At 37.5% G+C, this 19896-nt stretch overlaps 1 protein-coding gene across 1 annotated transcript; it reads right to left on the reverse strand.

The window, feature by feature from the left end:
* Positions 1-3507: 3507 nt before the first annotated feature.
* slc2a1b (solute carrier family 2 member 1b) lies at positions 3508-19626 on the reverse strand. The gene is made up of 10 exons (XM_024270436.2): positions 19254-19626; positions 11425-11520; positions 8192-8352; positions 7821-8061; positions 7569-7731; positions 7153-7340; positions 6948-7052; positions 6758-6859; positions 6468-6671; positions 3508-5596 (listed from the first exon to the last, which is right to left on the reverse strand). Exons 1-10 carry the CDS (start codon positions 19266-19268, stop codon positions 5396-5398), a joined length of 1476 nt encoding a protein of 491 aa, XP_024126204.1. The 5' UTR covers positions 19269-19626; the 3' UTR covers positions 3508-5395.
* Positions 19627-19896: the final 270 nt, after the last annotated feature.

Below are 19896 nucleotides of genomic sequence, written 5' to 3' on the forward strand. Positions count from 1 at the left end.
GGACTTTAACTTGACTTTAACTTGATCTTCTGATTCCACTGAATCCCTTTTAGGGCTACGATGCTGCTGGAGCCTATCCTGGCTACAGTTGGGTGAAAGTGGAACACACTCTGGGCAGTCCACCAGTCTGATAGGTTAAGCAGACAGGAATAAGTTAATCAAACTGACTGACTAAAATTGTACAGAATTGTTTAAATAAACCATAATAAAATAATTTAAAAATGACTTTAACATGATATGAACCCAGTGTTGGGTATGGGTTTTCTTTGCCTTTCAGCTGCTCTCTCAAGGAATCCTCTGCCTCTTCCAGCCCCTCTACTCTCCTCCGCATCCCCCTCAATCACATCAACAACACTTATTTCCTCCTTGACTAAATTCCCGAGCATCCTCTGGTTTTCCTCTAGGCTTCTTTTTTGGTCTCTCAACATCCTTTTTCCAATAACATCACTGTGCCTCTTCTCAACGTGTCCGAACCAGCATTTATCTGCTGCATGTATCTCCAAAACATGACACGAGCTGTCACTATGATGGATTCCTTCCTGATTCTATCCATCCTCATCATTCCCAAAGAGAACCTCAACATATTAGTAGTTCTGCTACTCTGTCTTTAAACCATTAAGGCTGCTCTCACCACAGTCCACAATATATTTTCTTTCATTTTTACCTGGCACTATTTTATTACACATTACACCTGGAAGACTCGTCCACCTATTCCCTCCTCCACTTCTAGTGTGTGAAGGAGTTGCTGCTCTAAAGATTAATTAGTTGCTTCACTAATAAATGATGTGTAATTGAATCAAAACACCACTTTGCTCATAACATCTATGACTACTTTTTTGTTAGATTATTGTTCGAATACAACTCAAAATGTTACTGTATTTGCATGGACAGGAGAAAATGACTTTAACAGACACGAGAAGCCGTTTTCCATATAGAAAAGAAGGAAAACAGTAAACCATGAACATTGCTGTAATAGTAAAAAGAATTACCAAATCTGACGCATCTGCTTTAAAGACATTTCACAGAAAGTTATGTTAAATAAATCCTAAAAAGGAGGATAATTCCTCCAAACGCTACAATGACTGACTACACCTTGTACGAAAAACCAAGCATGACAAAGCAACACAATCCAGCACAATTCAGTCCTTCAGACCAACACTTTTACTTGCTTCGCAGCAAAAGTGACCACTTTCTTGGCCTCATGGTGAATTGCAGAGACTGCTGGGATTTTCTTGCCAATGCTGGTGACAGGCACTTTCATGACAATTGAAATCTTCCTCAAGGCCAGCACTCTTTTTGGTTCACGTAATTTCTTTTTTCTCCTCCATGTTCAGAGAAACAGTCAGTTTCAGACAGATGTAAAAGCTCCACATGACTCCTCTACTGTGAAATACCTTTATGTGAGATCCTCCACTGACAGAGGCTCCGAAGCAGAATTTTCTTGCGGCTAAGTCATTAGAAGTTGCTGTCCAAATGAGGCAAATGGAGACTGAATTTGCGACACTTCTGTCTTTCTTTCTAAGTTATCTCAAAAATGACAAATAAAGCATAATTTACTCATTAAAAAAAAATTAAAGATAAGTCAAATATGTTATAATTGAACTCAGGAAATGTACATTTTGATCATAGAGCCAGTACTCCATCTGGTGTTTTTCTGAAGCATTGCAAGCGCCATTAAAAAAAAAAATCAATAATTACAAAAAATACATTAAAACACACGTAAAAACAGAGTAAATTATAATTATCTTTACTTCTGGAATGAATTCCCAGTTATTTTAACCAAACACAAGAACACAGTAGAGATTATTTTTAGACTTATAAGGAAGGATTACCCATTGAGATTTGTGGTGTCACCATTTTTATTTATTTATTTTTTTTACTTTGTTTGGGGTTTTTTGTCTGTTTTTTGGAAGGGGGTCTTTAATAAACAAAATTAAAAATAGCAGAATATGATAATTCAATAAAGATCATTCACAAACTGTAAATCTCCTCTCACTCCATAATAACCCCACAGATGGAACCAACACTCAAACAAGGCATTGCAAAAACGACACACCGCAGTAAGATGACAAAATAATTAAGAGGAAAGTGACATTTAAGAGCTACATTTGTCATTTATATGAACACCAATCAAAAAAATGAACACTATTATAACTTTTCAAATCATGTTGCCCTATTTTCTCTTTACAAAATGTAAACAGCCTTTAAAAAATCTCTAATGATTTTTCCCAAATTCTACTCCTTTATTTCATTTATAATTTTATTTAATTTAGATCAAAATTACTTTTACAAGCTTTTGTCAGAAAAGAAAAAAATGAACTGCACAGCAGTGTTTTTAATACAAACACTCAAAAGATCTCAAATCAAAAGAAAATAAGCATATTTTTGCACAAGCTAACATAAGAAATTAAAGATTGCTTGCTTGATTTTGGTTCCACACATATGGTTCTCTTAGAAATAAACAAGTTCTTATTAAATTACAGATGCATTAGGAATAAATATCACTCTTAATAAAGCAGTGTCCAGCTGGTGGCAGCACTGTATAATAATGCTCACTCCATGGAGAAACCAGAAACGTTTTCACTTATGAATGAGTCTTATTTCATTTTTCCTCCTCTGAGTGGTATCAACTGTATAACAAAATGTACCCAGAATAAGCTGGAGCAGCATCGTGTGTGTATTAAAGTCAGACTAATCTTAGAACTTTGATGGGTTGAAATGAACAAACTGCAGAAGTATTTTTCTGAAACAGTTGAGCCACATCCAGCATGAATCTGGTCACTAACCGTCAGGACAGATGTCATGTTTTAGAGAGCAATAGTTTAGAAGTTGATTCTTTTCCATCAGTGTGACCACATTTAAAAAATGAATTTATTATACATTTTATTATTTCCTAACAGTCAGACAAAAACACTTCTATTTCCACAAGTTTGTCCCTTTGTCTTTTATCTTTTAGCTAAATTCTATGTATTTTTGGAGGTATTTTTTAAATTATTGTTTTTTTTTAATAATATTAAAAGAAGTACATGGACATTTTTTTTCTTGAACGAAACTGCATATCTGGATGTCTAATAGTCTTGATGGCTCTCAAGTCTGCAAGTTTGAAGTTTTAAAAGTTGCAATCGTGACAGCCAAGACATATGATGATGTCAATTTTCCATTTTTTTTTTCCTTGGAAGACCTGTGGCCGGACAAGGTTAGAGGCTTTTGATGAAATTTGACAGATGTTATGTAGAAACATTTGAAGTTTAACTTGTAGCTAAAGTTCTTTTTTTTTCTTTGGTCGGTTAATCTTTAAATTATTTTTAAAGAGTTTGGTCAAAAGTTAATTACTTTAAAGTTCTTCAAATTCTGTGGCTGTTTTTAATAGTTTCTTGTCTTTACTGACTTTAAATTGTTGTCATGTGATATACTGAAAACCCCATGATTATTTTAAAACAAAAAATGAGTGAGTTGTGTGTATATATATATATCAAAGCAAACAAAAACTGTGAAAATAAACACCAAGACGTTTGTATTTACTTTTTAATTTAGTGACTAAACCATTTCTGCATTACATCATTGCCCAAGTCATAGCTCACCGTAGACTCATGTTCCAACACCACACATACATCTGGTTTTTAGCAAATATAATTACAAAGTTTTGTGAACTAGAGTTACAACATACTCAAATTCTTTCATGTACAAATCTAACACCACAAAAAACGGTGTCAGTATTTACACATGTGAAGACCTACAGCAATATACTTGTAATAACTTATCTATGAAGTTAAAAAATACACAAAACACATGTCAAAGTTAAATATTTGCTATGTGTGGAGTGGGTGACCTGTGTTTCATATTTACAATCGTGTCTTCGATGCAGCCCTCCTCAACCATGAAACGTCACAAATACAGAAGTCAATGCCCAAGAAGACTGGATGTATTTACATCAACATGACCGTTTCGACATCAGCGACCCACATCGGTCTGTGGGGAGTGCATGTACTGCAGTTGAATGATTTTGCTGGTGATTCTGTGAAAAAAGGCACAAAGTGAAGTTCCAGTGCTTTTTAAAAATGATATACCAGCCAATTCTGGAATGATTTTGCTCTATTGCTCTATCTAAAAGGATCTGACTCAGAACATGACCCATGTTTACTTAATTGCACAAGATATTGAAAAATGTGAACTCACTTCACACATTCCCCATCAATAGATAGAACAGAGTAATCCATCAGCAGCACTTCAGCCGCCTGGCGGTTCAAACTTAGCGCTCTCTTCCCCAACAGAAAAATAAAGTGCTGCTTAAAAGACAACTATTTTGAAGAGAAGGAATTCAAAAGGGACGGGGGGGGGGTACATGGGATACAGCAGTGAAACACAGCAGCTTGTGTGACATAGCATCACAACAATGCACATTTGAGCTTTAAAAACACAGCTTTGGAAACGGCTCCTTGCTGAAAATACATTTCTAAAAACTTGCTGGGCTTTCAGCCGACGCTCCTGACACGTCCGTTCATAACGATGGGAGTCTTCCTCAGGGCCAGCAGACGTTTTGGTCCGCAGGATTTCTCTGCTTCACGTTCAGAGAACAGATCCTGACTGGAAACAGCGACAGTCTCTTTCTTGACCTAAAATGGACTTTCTTTCATGCTTTGTTACTTTGTATTTCTGATTAAAAATGTTCTAAGAAAATGTAAAAATGAGTTCCAGCTCCCCATCTTCAACAACTAATGTCCGATTTTGGAATGGTATTAAAATACAGGAATGAACAATTCTTTGCGACTGGAATAAAACGTTCTCTAAAAATGGAGTAAAACATTTTTAACAAAAACGTTGAATTTGGGGTGGAGAACGTTCAGATTATCTCTGCAAATAACATCACAGTTTGTGCAGTCAGTAAGTACAAATAAAAATGTCTTTTCCTCCAAGAGAGAAAGCAGTAGACTGTGCAGCATCTACAGTGTGAGTCTACAGTGATGCAGTATTACAGTATAATCTATAAAATAGTTTTTGCAAACTTAACGTAGTCCTACAACAACAAACACCCTGTAATGTAACAGAAAACAAAAAGTTAGAAATATAGATTGGTAAAAGACACAGTGAAAAAGACACATTAAAAATGGGGTTGGTTGATGCAGACACCTTTTCCTTCTAAAAAATACTTTGTTTAAAAACTCTCTGTCTCAGCTCCTCTCTCTGCTTGCATCCAAACTGGCACTCGGTGCCCATCCAGTTCCTTCTGTTCTGGAGCTACAGGAGATGTCACGATGTGTCCACGCGTTTGCTGGCGACTCCCGAAATGTGGTGACGAGGTGAAAAAGATCCTAAACAATCTGTCTACGTCATGGTAAACAGACCTTTGAAGTTCGCTCTTGGTCTGCAGCGGGTTCTTAAAGAAAAGTTTGTGAGTTTAGAGCTGAGAGTCGGCTCCCAAGCTGTTGAGCTCCTCGGGATTGTGCTTTTCTCCTCCCCCGCCGGCTGTCTGACGGAATCCGGCAGCGATGTCGTCGAACGTCCGCCCCCTTGTCTCTGGCACTTTGAAGTAGGTGAAGATGAAGAAGAGGAGCAGGAACACGACGAAGATAATAAAGACGTAGGGACCACACAGCTCCTGTGAATGCATCACGAGGGTTAAACGGTTATTACATTTTCGTTTCACATAGATCTTTTAAACAGATTAGCATCATGAAGCTGCATCCATGCTTTCCCTCAGAGGTATTGAGGGCAGGGTTCCTACAAGATTTTTTTAAGTTAAATTCAAGACTTTTTAAAGGCATAAATTTCAAAAATTATTTTCCATTTCATTCATTATTTCTCATTTTATTAATTTATTCCCATTTTATATTCAAAACTGTATCTTATTATCTTGTTTTTTTGGTTTACCGTTCTTATTTTTTTCAAACCGACAGTGGGCATTCAGCGTATTGATGCACATCAACTGGTTCTCCAGCTGTTTATTTACATCATTTGAATAAAATAATTGTGCTCAAAAAATATTTATTTTGACATGAAATATGAGAAACGGAGACGTTTCAAGCAGCACCATTTTTAAGGCTCTGATACAAAAATGTAAGACTTCAAGGCTTTTTAAGGTATTATTTTCAAATTCTTAAATTGAATGCTTGTAAGACGTTTTAAGACCCCTGAAAGCAGCAAGTTTGAACTCTGTGCTCTGAATCTGTAATGTTATTTATCATTATGTCTTTTCATTTCTTTGTTTGCATACGGTTCCATCTCTCATTCTATTCATGTTTCATTGTAAACTATTATTGCCTATTATGACTATCAGCAAATTATTACTTTGAGACTGGCACAGTGTTTCAGGTCTGATAAAATGCGTGCAGATTTGATGTGAAATGCATTGTGGGTGTATTTGTAGACACAGTTGTTCTCATGTTGCTTCTCTTTCAAAGCAGCAACCTTTGTTCACACCTTTTTCTTACCAGGAAAGAATAAAACGATGAAGGTTAGGCGATGCTCACCTGCCCATACTGGAAGCACATTCCCACTATGAAGTTGGCCGTCCAGTTGGAGAAGCCGGCTACGGCGATGGCTGAGGGCCTGGGTCCCTGTGAGAACAACTCGGCCACGATGAACCAAGGAATGGGACCTGGTCCGATCTCAAAGAAGGCCACAAAGGCGAAGATGGCCACAATGCTCACGTAGGACATCCAGCTAAGTTGATCCTGCAGAAATAACAGTAAAACAACAAAATTAAATGAGAAAACCATCTTTTTGAGATAAACGAGGACTCATTGGGGTAGAAACCTACCAGCAGAGCCAAGGCTATTGTCAATAGGACAGCAGCTCCAGCCATTCCCAACAGACCCAGGAGGTGAAGAGACCGACGTCCTGCACGCTCAACGACAAACAACTAGAAAAAAAAAAGACAGACGGGCATAAATGATTACTCGTGTTCTGATGACAGGTTGTCTAATACAGTTATTTTAGTTTCAACTTACAGACACAACAGTGAAAGCAGTGTTAACAACACCGGCTCCAATGGTGGCGTAGACAGGCTGCGCCACTCCGGCTTTCTCAAAGATTAGCGTAGAGTAATAGAAAACCTAGACAGCACAACAAACACAGTTGACACGTCAGTAAATATAAATGATTATTATTTCTGCAATAGTGTTTCTCGTGTTGTTTCTGGGCCTTGAGACTCACAGCGTTGATACCAGACAGCTGCTGGGACAGCTGCAGCATGACAGCGATGAGGAGGGGCTGACGATAGAGCGGCGAGCGGAAAAGCTCCAGGATTGTCACTTTCTTCTCTCTCATCATCTGCCGGCTCTCCTCCTTCATCTCCTGCATGTCAGAGCTCACGTCATGGGTGCCTCGGAGCTTCTTCAGAACTAGATATGGAAAGAAGATGTTACAAAAATAACTATTTTGAGCATTTCTCTAGCTCTTCTAGTTTGCTGTTTGTCTTTTTACTCCCAACTATATTTTTGATTTCATTTGAAGCCAGAAAATTGTTTTCTACAGATAATATCATGAACAAGCTTCAATCCATGAATGCTCACTCTAGGTCGGGATCTTAAAAATATTAAAAATAGGATTTTCTTGTGATTTGAACCCACCTGATTTAGCTTTGTTCTCTTCATTTTTATTGATAAGTAAATATCGAGGACTTTCTGGGCACAGAGGCAGCAGGACACACTGAATTATAGCCGGGATGAAGATGAAGCCTAAGAGCAGCGGCCACAGCTCGTCGTTGCCCATGATCACCTCCAGACCAAACACCTACAACCAAAAAGGATTTTCTCTGTTTAGGTAAGAGGTAATGAGAGTACCGTAAAGCATGTCAGAAACAACATTTGATGTTTTCTGACCTGTGCTATCAGGATGCCAACGACAATACCCAGCTGGTGCAGCGTGCCGAGGGCGCCCCGCAGGTCAGTCGGGGAGACCTCGCCCACATACATGGGCACGAAGCCGGTGGAGAGGCCGGAATAAAGGCCGACCACGAAACGGCCAATGATTAGCATTTCCCATGAGCTCGCCATCTTTGAAAATCCCATCAGAGCAGATGCGATGAAGGCTAGAATGTTAGCCATGAGCATGGAGTTCCTCCTGGGGGCATCAAAGAAAGGACACAAGGTCATTTTTCCACAGAAAATGATGAATGATGACGTTCTCAGTTACATTCTAACCTTCAGCACAAAAGCCTTACTATCTTAGAAGAATTGTGTTTACTGTTTACCTTCCAAAGCGGTTGACAAAGAGTCCAACTGAAAATGAGCCGAAGATGCCTCCAATAGAGAAGATTGAAACAGAGATGGACCAAATGGCCGTGAGGGAGCTTTTGGTGATGGGCTCTTGGTAGCGTTCGAGCCATGTGTTGTTGATAAAGTTCTCAATAATCTGCAAACACAAAGGAAAATATGTCGTTATTTCACAAAACTGTAACAGACTTTGCGGCCAGGTTGAGAATAAGATCAGCTGTAACTCAGAAACAGTCAAGCATACAAGTTTGCAGCTATAAACTGGTCATCCCATAAATCTGTTAATCATGTAGATTAGTGGTGAGGAAACTTTTTGACCCATGGGCCACAAAGAATTCTAAAACTTGACAGTAGTGCCGGACTAGGAGTGGATGCATGGCACATTTTGCTAATCCACTTCATAATAATAGAAAGAAATCACATATAATCAGGACAAAAACATACTTTAATCTTGATTGAAAACAAATGTATGCATTTTTATAAAAACAGAACCTTTTGGAGGTTTGTTTGGACTTTTGGAGGGTCAAAACTGTGGCTTTTGTTTTCATTTTAGTGCAAATTGCACCAGTGGGATGATGGGATGAATATTTAGAGAAATTATGCATTTATGTGGTGTTTGAATTACCAAAAAAATGCCTGTCCAACACATATGAATGCCAGAAAAACAACAAATATTCCGACACTGCATAAAGAAAGCTCAATGGATCTGTAGAGCATCATCTATGGGGGCACACCAGAATAACAGGCCAAATAAAACAATAATAAGGATTATCATTATAATTTAGTCTAGTTTGGCGGGCCACATTTGGCCCCCAGCCCACAGTTTGCCCAATCCTGCTGTAAATACCCTTCTTGATTAGTGGCCAGGTGGTGGCAGGATTGAGTAACCATCCCAACTTGAGGATAAACCAGGAAGTTTAGCCGTCTTGATGGAGCGTCAGGTTTCAGCTCCCCTCCCGCTTAAAATGTCAACACAGATGACTGTTGTCAAACACGCCCAGAATAGCTGGAGAACAGGCTTAAGCAGTAACACCTGTGTCTGTTTATATGCATGACAGTCACACCTCACATACCCCACAAAGGTCCTTTCCCTGTCTGTGACAGCATGCAACTCCGTTACCCCAAGCGACCCCCCCTGCAATTATTACCAAATGTCCACCCCCGTCTCTGCCATGTGTTTTGAAACCAGTGGAACTTGGCTTCCAACCAGAGATCTTCATGTACTGAAGCTCAAGTGGAAATAAAACGAAGCGGGTAAATAGCCAGACTATCACTTGTCAAGGGCTTTCCTATGGTGGAGGGACACATGCGAGCTGACAGTGACACTGTGACCTCACCGCCTGGGTCATGTTTACTATCGCCTTACACTCACAAGACCTCGCATGGTGATATCACAGCTATGTTATCAAATACTGTACTCGTGACCTTCATTCCATCATCTAACCCTTATTTAGAAGAGCAGCTGAAACATGCAAACACTCAACATGTCATGGATTTTTATACCAGTTTCATTGTGATAAATGAAATCACTCCTACACCTACTGGATAACACTATGTAGAAAATGCTGTTAAAGTAAGATACATTACATTTAAGTGAGCTAATTTTCAGTAAGACAATAATAATATTTATGAAAACATAAATACGTTTTCTTTTTTTGCAAGATTTCTCAATTTTCTCAATTTTTATTAATGGAAATTCTATTTTTGTTCTTTACAATTGTTTTATAAATTTAGTTTTGTTAAATATGCGAATATAAATACTTCAACAAGAACAATTTCTAAAATTGTCTTTACTTGATGTTAACACTAAAATACGCTAGAATGTCTGACACACAGTGGAACAACCTTTAAATACAGGCTGTTGTTTCAGCCGTTAGTCAGCATAAAAAGGTTAACATTTAGATAAAGGATAGATGAGTCTATCAGACTTTAAATAGGTACTGTGAAGAGTTCCTGAAGAACAAGGACAGCAGGAGAGCAGGTGAGGACAGCTGGAACCAGAACCCCTCCAAAGAGTCTATCTAATCAGAGGAGCATTGAGCACAAGGCCTGCAGCGCCCACAACAGCATCAATGAGGACTTTCTCACATGACATGGAAGAGGAGTGATAATCCTTAATGCTGTTATCAACAGTTATTCAAATAAAGGTTAATAGTGAAATTCATTTGCAAGGACTGGAATCTGGTTCCACTGGGTCCACTTATATAGGGCCTTAAAGCCTAAATGTATGTTTTTGTTTTATCTATAAATTGCTTTAAATATATTCATAGAGAATGTATCTCATTCAAATTTTTTTATTATTTTTGTTTACATTCACTTGTTAGGATTTTAACTTTTTTAAGGAATCTAGTAACAGATGAGGACTTCATTTTATGAAGAGAACATTTTTAGGGAATCTAATAATAAATACGGACTTGAAAAGGCTGTTTGTGCCTGAAAAATCCCTTTTTAAATAAAACGGTGTTTCATAATGAATCCACTGTGACTGTATTTAAAGAAAGTCACAGGTGTTTAAAAGCAGCAGACCTCTGACCCGACTCACAACACACCTGTCAGTGGTGGAGAGGCAGCTGTGTAGCCACAGGGAGTGTTCAGACCAATGCAAACTGAGCAGACAGAAGTCTATAGACATGTGATGAAATGTTGACATTCTCCAGGAAATGAGTTTCCTTACTGTACCTGTCTGTTAATATCTGGTGAAGTTCCTCTTGGAGGAGGCATAAAAACACATTGTTCTCATTTATCTTTTGCTATGGGGATAAGTTTAGTTTCTCTCCCTCCCTCAATCTCTCCCTTAAGTTTTTTATTTTGTTGCCTTTTCCCCACTGGCTTCTGCTCAGAGGACGACCATTTTTGGGCAGAGACGCTGTCTTTTGCACAGGCTGTTTGTACAGATGTCCTTGGACTTCTCCGCACAGAACGTAGCTATTATTATCTCACCTCTTAACCCAAACCTTCCGCTTTCTGCCATGTTCCTCGACTTAACAAGCTACTCAACTAGATCAACTTTATGCAAAGAAATTTCCAAGCTATCATCATTTATCTGTCATAACAAGTCTTTCAGTCCTCACATTTAGAATTTGAATAATGCCTTTTCACATCCACACAATCCTTTGCATGGAAATACAAGAGAATAAAATATTTCAAAAGTCTAAAACTGGACCAGCTCAGTTTGAGAACCCAAACCCAAAGAAGAAATGAGTCAACTCACCTTTTGAGGAGCGTTGATGACACCCGTGTTGTAGCCGAACTGCAGCGAGCCGATCACAGCTGTTCCAACACTCATCAACAGCGGAAAGGTTATTTTCTGCAGGAGGTCAGAGAGTAAAGGTGATGTCACCCCTTTTGTATCGCTTTGGCTCATTCATCAGTCAGAAAACTAAAACAGGCATTATGGACAGAAGCAGCATCACATTTCAGATGTCAAACACCAGCAATTACAACATTCGTTAAGCTCAACCTTTTGCTTCAGAGCTTTTAGCGTCTGTTGATGGTGACATTTAATTCCCAGCTGCAACATTTTCTGGCCACATTCTAGTTTTACAATAAAAGTACAGTTTATTTTGCGATAAAAGAAAATGTAAAAACAGACAAGAAAGCTCATCGCGGCTGTGCTTTTAATCAAGAAGGTTATCCTAAAATATATGCATGCATCTGGTGTTAAATTGTGTTTTACATTTCAATAGTCTAATATATTAGTAGTTTTCTTTTTTTATTTCCCAACCGAGAGCTTAAAAGACAATGGGGGGCTGTACTCTCTGAAGCATTTCCTCCTGAACAGGGAAACGACAGCCTTAAAGGTATAATGTGATTGTTTTTGTCCCACATAAACCACTTTTATCCGAACTGCAGAGCTTCTAAGCTTAAGAACAGAATTCATCAAGAACGTATTAGCCCAAAAATGAAGTATGTTTGGTAGAATAGGTAAAAAGTGAGTATTACTTTTGAATCTTAGGGATGGGTTTATCTGATATTTATGGTTAAACATGGTTTATTACTGAGTCTCATGACACACACTGAAACTTTTGTCACACAGTCACACCAAAGACCTTTCTTATATTTTGCCAACAAAAGATCAAGCTTTCACAAGATTAAAAAATGACCAAAGCCACACGTTTCCGTTTTTTTGCTTTTTTTGTTTTGTTTCATAAAACAAATTGAATTTCAGCGACGTTTGTTTTAATACCACAACCCTGTTGGGATGCTAAACAAAAACCTAATTTTATATAATCAATATGATTTCTTATCATAAAGCAAAAGTATCAGACCCAAAAAAACTAGAAAGTATTGTTTTTTTGTTCGATATACTTGTGACATACCATGCTCTAAGGGAGAGGTGACACAGCAAAGCAGCAACCAAAGTGCACAGACATCTTTGTCCCCGTTTTACCAGAAACAGTCTGGGTGAAACACAAACGGGTTTTGATCTCCACTTTAGGCTGTTGATGCTAAATTCCTCAAGAGAATTCTAAATTCAGGAAATGTGTTCCTCTGAATCATGACTGAATCCTCTTCACTATGAATCATTTCAAACCCGTCTGTGGAGTCATCCATTGTTACTTCCACGCATGCGCTTGAGTAAGTTACAGTTTTAATATCCACATTTTTTAAAGTAATTACTAATATTCTTCTACTAAGAAATTTTAAAAAAGATTTGGGAAATATGTGTAAATTGGTTAAATCTAAATGACTCGATAGCATAGTTTTCTTTTAAATGTTGTTTCGTTTTCATTTAGTATTCTGTGAATTATTGCAGAAGGAAAATAAGCTAAAACCACCATCGTCTCACACTAACTCAGATTATTTTTATCCTAAGTTAAAGAGGTCCAATCAGACGCGTTTTTTCTTCTCTGAGTAATAAAAGTCGGTAGAAAACTGGCTTTGCAACTGCCTGTAAACACACCCACCATTTATGATCCTAGGAGACTTGGCTTCAGGGAGAGGTCTCCCACAGTGTTTTAGAATTAAGTGATTTTGTTTACACAGCTAGTAAGTTTCATTAAAAGCTTGGGGCAAAACATCTAGACTTTTCATAAAAGTATGATAAGTAAAGCGCCTTCAGGTTTCATTAAAAAGACAATCCTGGGAAAGTATTAGATATTTCTAAAGTAATCCATTGAAATGCCACTAAAGTAGTACTGGCTGCTTTTTAAATAACAAGTGCTTTTAATGAGTGAAGTATCTATAGTAACTCTTAAAGGGTTTAGGAGACATAGCTCCGACCAAAATGAAGAAGAAGGAGCAAAAAAACGAGGAAGAAAACTTCAGAGGGATCTTTGTTGAAGGCAGCCTTTCATTTCAGAAAACAGACTGGGCTAAAGACATGCCTACCTTTTCTCAGCCAATGGGCTTTGCTGTTTTGAAGGTCATCAAGTGAATTAAAACCATGTTTAGGTACATTATAGAACATTATACACACGCATGTACACACACCCCTCTCAACATCGAGGGATGGGGGTTTAAAAACAGTCCTGCTTTGAGTTGGGAGGCTGACCCTAACTTGTGTTAAACTTTCACTGGTTTTCTCTGAACAACCACTGCTCTGTAGTCTCCAAACTATTTGACTTTTAACTCTTTCCATGTACAGTCAGTCCAACAGTAGAAATTTTTACTCAAAGCGACTAACAAAAGAAAAGGAATGTTAAGCCAAAGAAATGCCAGCAAACTGGTTGTTGTTGGACACCTCCACAGAAAGGTAGGTGAGGTTATTCCACCACCTTTCCTCATACTTAGAAACTAGAAGAGCATAATACTCAACTTCCTTACTGGGAAAACGCTGGAGTCACACCCAAGGAAGAATAAATAAGAGTGTGGACGCTGCCAATGATGATACAAGTATTGTTCTGTGAAGACTCTCATGGAGTAACCCCACCAACATCAAACACAACAGCAGATTCTCTAGACATTTTTTAAAGATTTAAAAAAAAACTCTCCTGGAGTCTAGCAGAACATATAAAGCATAGATGAGGCAAAGTAATGCTTTACCTAGTCCCATAAAATATCTTTATATAAACCCTTCTGTTTACATTCATGTAAATGTTTATCTCTCTGAGCCAGGATATTTTTATTAAGTCATAGCTGCTGTTAACAAAGCTCTGCTTCTAAGCTCTCGTTTAGCAAACATCCCCAACTGAGCACCAGCTTATTTATAAAGTTATGTGGTTAAGCTATGAAATTAAACCAGGAAGAGTAGAGCAAACATATTACACAAAAAAAAAAAAAAAAATCTGCCATGTTTGCCCATTCTTCAGTCACGTAGATGAACGTGGAGAACAACAAACGGCAGCTCTCTACAAATTCAGCTTGTAAACTCAAAAGACTAGTGGCAATAGGAACCGTTGCTAGCTTTTCATGGTCTGAACAAAACCTCGATCTGTCAGCAATGACAATCTGCACGTCTCATTCTGACTCATTTTCCACTGAAGTTGGTCTGCCGTTCTTGCCGTTCTGCCTTTAAAGGAACTTTCACTCTTCTTCTATATTTTTCTCTTTACAAATTATCTAACTGAAGAGAAACTTACAATGCTAAACTTGACTGAATGTTAAGATGTCAACAATTCAAACTGATACATTAATAAAGCTGAAATTCCAGGATCACTATTAATCCATGGCATGATAAACTCCTTCCACTTCTATTACTAAAAAGTAATACCTAGTGTATTCTACTTCATCACTTATGTAATTGTCAGAAGCATGCATTAAAATAAATCACTTTCTGTTGTGTATTTACTTTTTTTAGAGTAAGCAACAACAAGATAACAAATATAACACTGTACACTATAGTAAAAAAATGAACACAGATGGTTTGCTTTAGCACAATGCTTATAGTGTAAAATGTACTTATAAAATATTGAAAAAAATAAATGTTTTGGTTTTTTTTCTTTAATCTGCAAGTATTATTTCCCATATTCAATGTTAAAGCAAAAATAATTACTTTTTTTTACTGGCAGACACACTATTTCCTTATCTTCTAAAGGAAATGTCTAACAAATGTTAAAGATCACAACTACTTCCTGATCAAATACTGGGTATTTCCAGAAACGCGTATTTCTGTGTACTTAGAGAATTTATAAAAAAAAAAAAAACTAGTGACAAATGTTTAATTTAATAAAGATATAAGCACCTTATATAATGGAAAGGTTTTTCCTTGTTGCGCCTCATCCCAAGTAAAATTCCAAAATTAAAAAAAGAAATGAAACCTAAAATTTCACTGAGTTTTTAAAACCCAACTCAGATCTACTTCTGTTCTCCATCCCATTCGTTCACTCTGCCCATTCATTGAAGGAAGTCTCTTCTTACAAGAACGCTCCTTATTGGCGCGAGAAGTACAGTATAATCATTTGTTGCATCCCTACTGCAAACTGGAATTGCTTCAAAAATGTTTCAAAATAAAAAAAAAAAAAACTGAAGTCAAAATTTAGTTTTAAATCCTTAGTCAAATTAAAGAAATAAAATAAATACTACCCTCTTTGAATAATAAAAACTCAAAAAAAAAAGTTGTATTTGTTAGGATCCATATATGAGATGTAGAGAAACAACTTTACAGCTACAACCAATGCCAGAATTGATGGTCAACCCAAAAGATGCAGAAAAATCTGCTTTTTTAACTACATCTTATTAAATTGTTATTAAGGGCACCAATATGCATGCTATAAAAAAACACAGTAAAACAAATAACCGCAAATAGTGCTTGTCCTTCTTTGCCTTGACACAGCCAGTCATTGATATTTCTGTTTGAATGGGTAAACCATGCAAAGAGGCAGCAGCAGCCTGCAATTCAGTGTGTTTCACTTCCCTTGCACCAGTCTGCTATAGTTAAATGGCCCTGCCTTGCACCACTACGATCACGTCCCTTCACACGTCACTCTTTCAGTCTCGGGTTACACATCTGTGGAGAAACTTGCGTGTGCCACCACCAAACAGACTGCACACTTCTTTTTAGCAGTAAAAGAAGCCTTTTCAGTAAAAACTTGTTAATGAAAAACTTTACAGCTTGTGATGCATATAATATATTTCAATATAAAATCTGGCTAATTAAAAAAAAAAAATTCAGTGATGCAAAAAAAGACATAATGGATGATTATTTGTGAGACAGACCAGAGACTTTGCTCCTAAACTTTTAGGCCTCCAGTTTGTCTCAAATCCCTCAGGTGAAGGCAAGCGTTGTACGTTTCCACTAAAGAAATATCTCTAATAATTTAATTAATAACCATTTTACTACAATGTATTTTGATACAAAGGACCCCCTGCTTTCATGTCACATGTTTGTGAACCAATACCCTGGAACCACTGAAAACTAGCTTTGACGCCTTATCTATCAAAAGCAGGAACGTGTTAAAGCTGTCACTGATAAAATGTAAGCACTATGATGTTGTTTATGTGTTTTTATTGTAGTTATGTGTAGAATCTTTCATAAAAAAATTATATAAAATCCTTCTAAAATATCTAATATTGGTTTAGACTGCACTTTTAAAGAAAACTGTAATCAAAAGTTGATGTTATGACTAGAACGGCTCCAGCTCAAACAACATAACCTGCTGCTCATCTCGTTTCCTTTCTGTCATCTGTCAACAAATTTTCATAAACTAACCAGTACAAAGGATTTTTTTTTATTTGTCAACCATTCACAATTACAAAGTGGAGCATTTTTGTGCATCCAATAACTAATGCCTCCAGTCCATAAAATATGGAAAACTATCTTCTTTTGATGAAGGATTTCATGTCCTCTTTTTAAGAAATTTTAATTATTGCTTTTATATTTTGCAGTTTAGATCCACACAATTCTTAAAATATTAACTTCTGTAGCAGAACCTCATTATGCCTCATTACAATCTGCCTGTCAGTTACATTGAGATGAAGTGAAGGGGGGCAGTCATGCAGATGAAAGCAGATTTCCTGGACAGTCTTAGGAGAGGCAGACTTGGCAAACAGCTAAAAGATAAGAGGGCAGAAAGGATTGAAGCTGATGTAATTATGGCCAAAAGGAAAGCTATGGAAAGTAATTGTCATCATTAATTAATGATGAACTCATCGTTCAGCATAAAATAATGTAGATTAAGCAAGGGCAGCCATTACATTTAATTGTTCAAGGCCATAAAAGGTTCAAACCAATAACTGGGACTGAATATTCTGTCATAGAGGAAGAGTCAAATGTTATTAACAGCAAAACTGTCCGTAAATGAGCAGTTTAAACGTAAGAATCCGCTCAAAGTGTAACAACAATTTGTTACTGCATGTTTAAACTTGCAGTTCAGACTAAAATTAGGTCTACTTTGTTTACACCTGCCAAAATAAGCGTTAAATCCTAAACACAAGATGCTTCTCAGCACGCACAAAACACCAGACCCAACAAAACCCGCTTAACACTGCTGCAAAGAGAAAAAATAAAAAAAAAAAAACAATAAAAGAGAACTCAAGGTTTTAACACATGATCTGGTTGCTGCATGTTCATGAGGCACGCTCCCACTCTCTCTGGAAATGTGCTGAGTCACTCTTACAGCCCAGAATGGAAACTGTGGGAATCACGTCCGCAACAAACTCCCCCAGATGTTAGGCTAGAGAAGCATTTTATGACCACATTGTCCCCCCACTGCCGCCTCACTATAAAGGGTATAAAGGGTCTCACATTGATGTTAAGGAAGGAGGAGTAATGTAAAGTTTGACTTGACTGCATAGAGTTTGTGAGCAAAGGACAAGTTGCAGACAGGGTTATTGAGCAGCTGATTATTGGTTTTTGCTTCCTAGACAGTGAGGAGGAGCATAATGGACAATCCAAAAACTCAATGAACCCTTAAAGTCCCACTCCAATTGTTTTTCGATCTATTTTTAAAGTGCTCCCAGTGGTCTTTTAATTATGATTATGCTGCTTTATGCGGTTCATTAGAAATTCACCTCTGACTTGTGGGTATGGAGCTTGTCTCCTTCTTATCATCTCCCGGCTTGCTTACAGCCCCTCACAACCTAACATTACCAGTGCAACAAAAATGGCAAGGTAGCTTCTACGCCACACCTACAAGCTTTTCCCAACAGCATCTGCTCCTGATTTACAACTATTTGGATTATGTTTTTTTTTTAAATCCTCCATTATGAAAAAAAAAATATTGGGAGAAGGTAAGAATATTGTTAAAGTCTATGAGTTTGGCTTGACTCCATAGAATTTGTGAGCAGATGAAGACAGGGCTATTTATCAGTTGGATATTTACTTTATAGACAGGGGAGCAGCTTAATGGATAGTCAAAAAACTCAATGACATCTTCAGTTCTTTATGATTTTCCCATAATTCAAGGAAATGATTCAGCCAAAAAAAAAAAAAAAACTGACATGTCCTATTATTTATTCACATTATATCCTTCTTGTGCTTTCTTTTGGTGATAATTCAAGAAAGGGAGGGTCTGGAGCATACGTTAATGATCAAGAACTAAACAAAATGGATGTAAAGTTTGGACAGATAATTCATTGGAGCAGTTTAACAACTACTACACCGTCAAATGACCTTTCAAATACTAAATAGAAAACCCAACCGTGGCAAAGATGAATGAACTTCATGTTTCTGTTAGAAAACGCACGCTGGTGGGAGTGTTCATCTTTCTATCGTCATGTTTTCGAGTCCATGCCACCGCAGCAGTTGAGTTACAGGAAGAGCCGGGTTTGTCTTACTAGCACCCAGACCAATAAAACCACGCGCGAGGCAAATACAGGCTCCTCCCTTCTCATTGCTGTGACGTCGATAAATATTAAATGTGAAATAACTCTCGTAGAAATAATGGTTCATTCTAAATTAAAAAAAACTAATCTGAAATAGAAACGTTAAAGATAAAACAGTAAATTGTTTGATATTGTGCAAAAAATGAGACTATGTTTAAAGACAACTTAGCGACTGACTTAAACAAAAGACGAAACTGGATGGAAAATTCCGAGGTTATGGGTGATGCCGCATGCTGTTGCCTCGTGGAGTAAACTCACCGACAGGATTAGGAGGACAACTTTAGAAACACACATAAATAAACGGACATAAAAGCTCTGTTACAGTGTCATTATTACCTTTCCGGAGTCCATTGTGCCGGTGGGTGAACTATTATTGAGAGGTGTTCTTCTTCACTTTCAAAAATGTCAGCAGTTCTTGAATCTTCCAGTGATAATATCGTTCAAAAAGCAGTCATTTTTTTAAAGAGTTTCTATCGCGAGACGTTACTCGAGCGCTCCCACAGTTATGCGGGTGGTTTTGAAGAAGCCTTGACTTTGTCTCACTCTTTTGGTCGAACTTGTTGGAACATCAGCTGCTCGGTAGATGAAAAGTCTTCTGAAAGTTTGGATTCTCAGTCGTAGTTCCACTTGTCTGCCCTTTGCCGAGGATTCTACGACGCGTTGATGAGATATCCTATAAAGACTGGTTTTTGAGGGGCGTGTCTACACGAAGGCAAGTCCATCCGGACAGCCAATGAAAGTGCGCCTGAGTCGTAGACTGTAGAATGACTAGTTTGACGCCAATTGTGCGCGTGCTTGAAGTACATGCAGCCCATGGAGGATGATGTCAAGACTGATTTTCTTTCCTTTTATGGTTGATCATAAATAGTGTTTGCGCATTTTACTCAGTTGTATTTAGAGATATAAGTTTTTCATTCATGATCATAAACGTGTGAAGATATATCATCTTCAATTTTAATTAAGATGTTAAATTAGGAAT

The sequence above is a fragment of the Oryzias melastigma genome, linkage group LG5 (genome assembly GCF_002922805.2).
Source record: "Oryzias melastigma strain HK-1 linkage group LG5, ASM292280v2, whole genome shotgun sequence".
NCBI classification, from domain to species: Eukaryota; Metazoa; Chordata; class Actinopteri; order Beloniformes; family Adrianichthyidae; genus Oryzias; species Oryzias melastigma.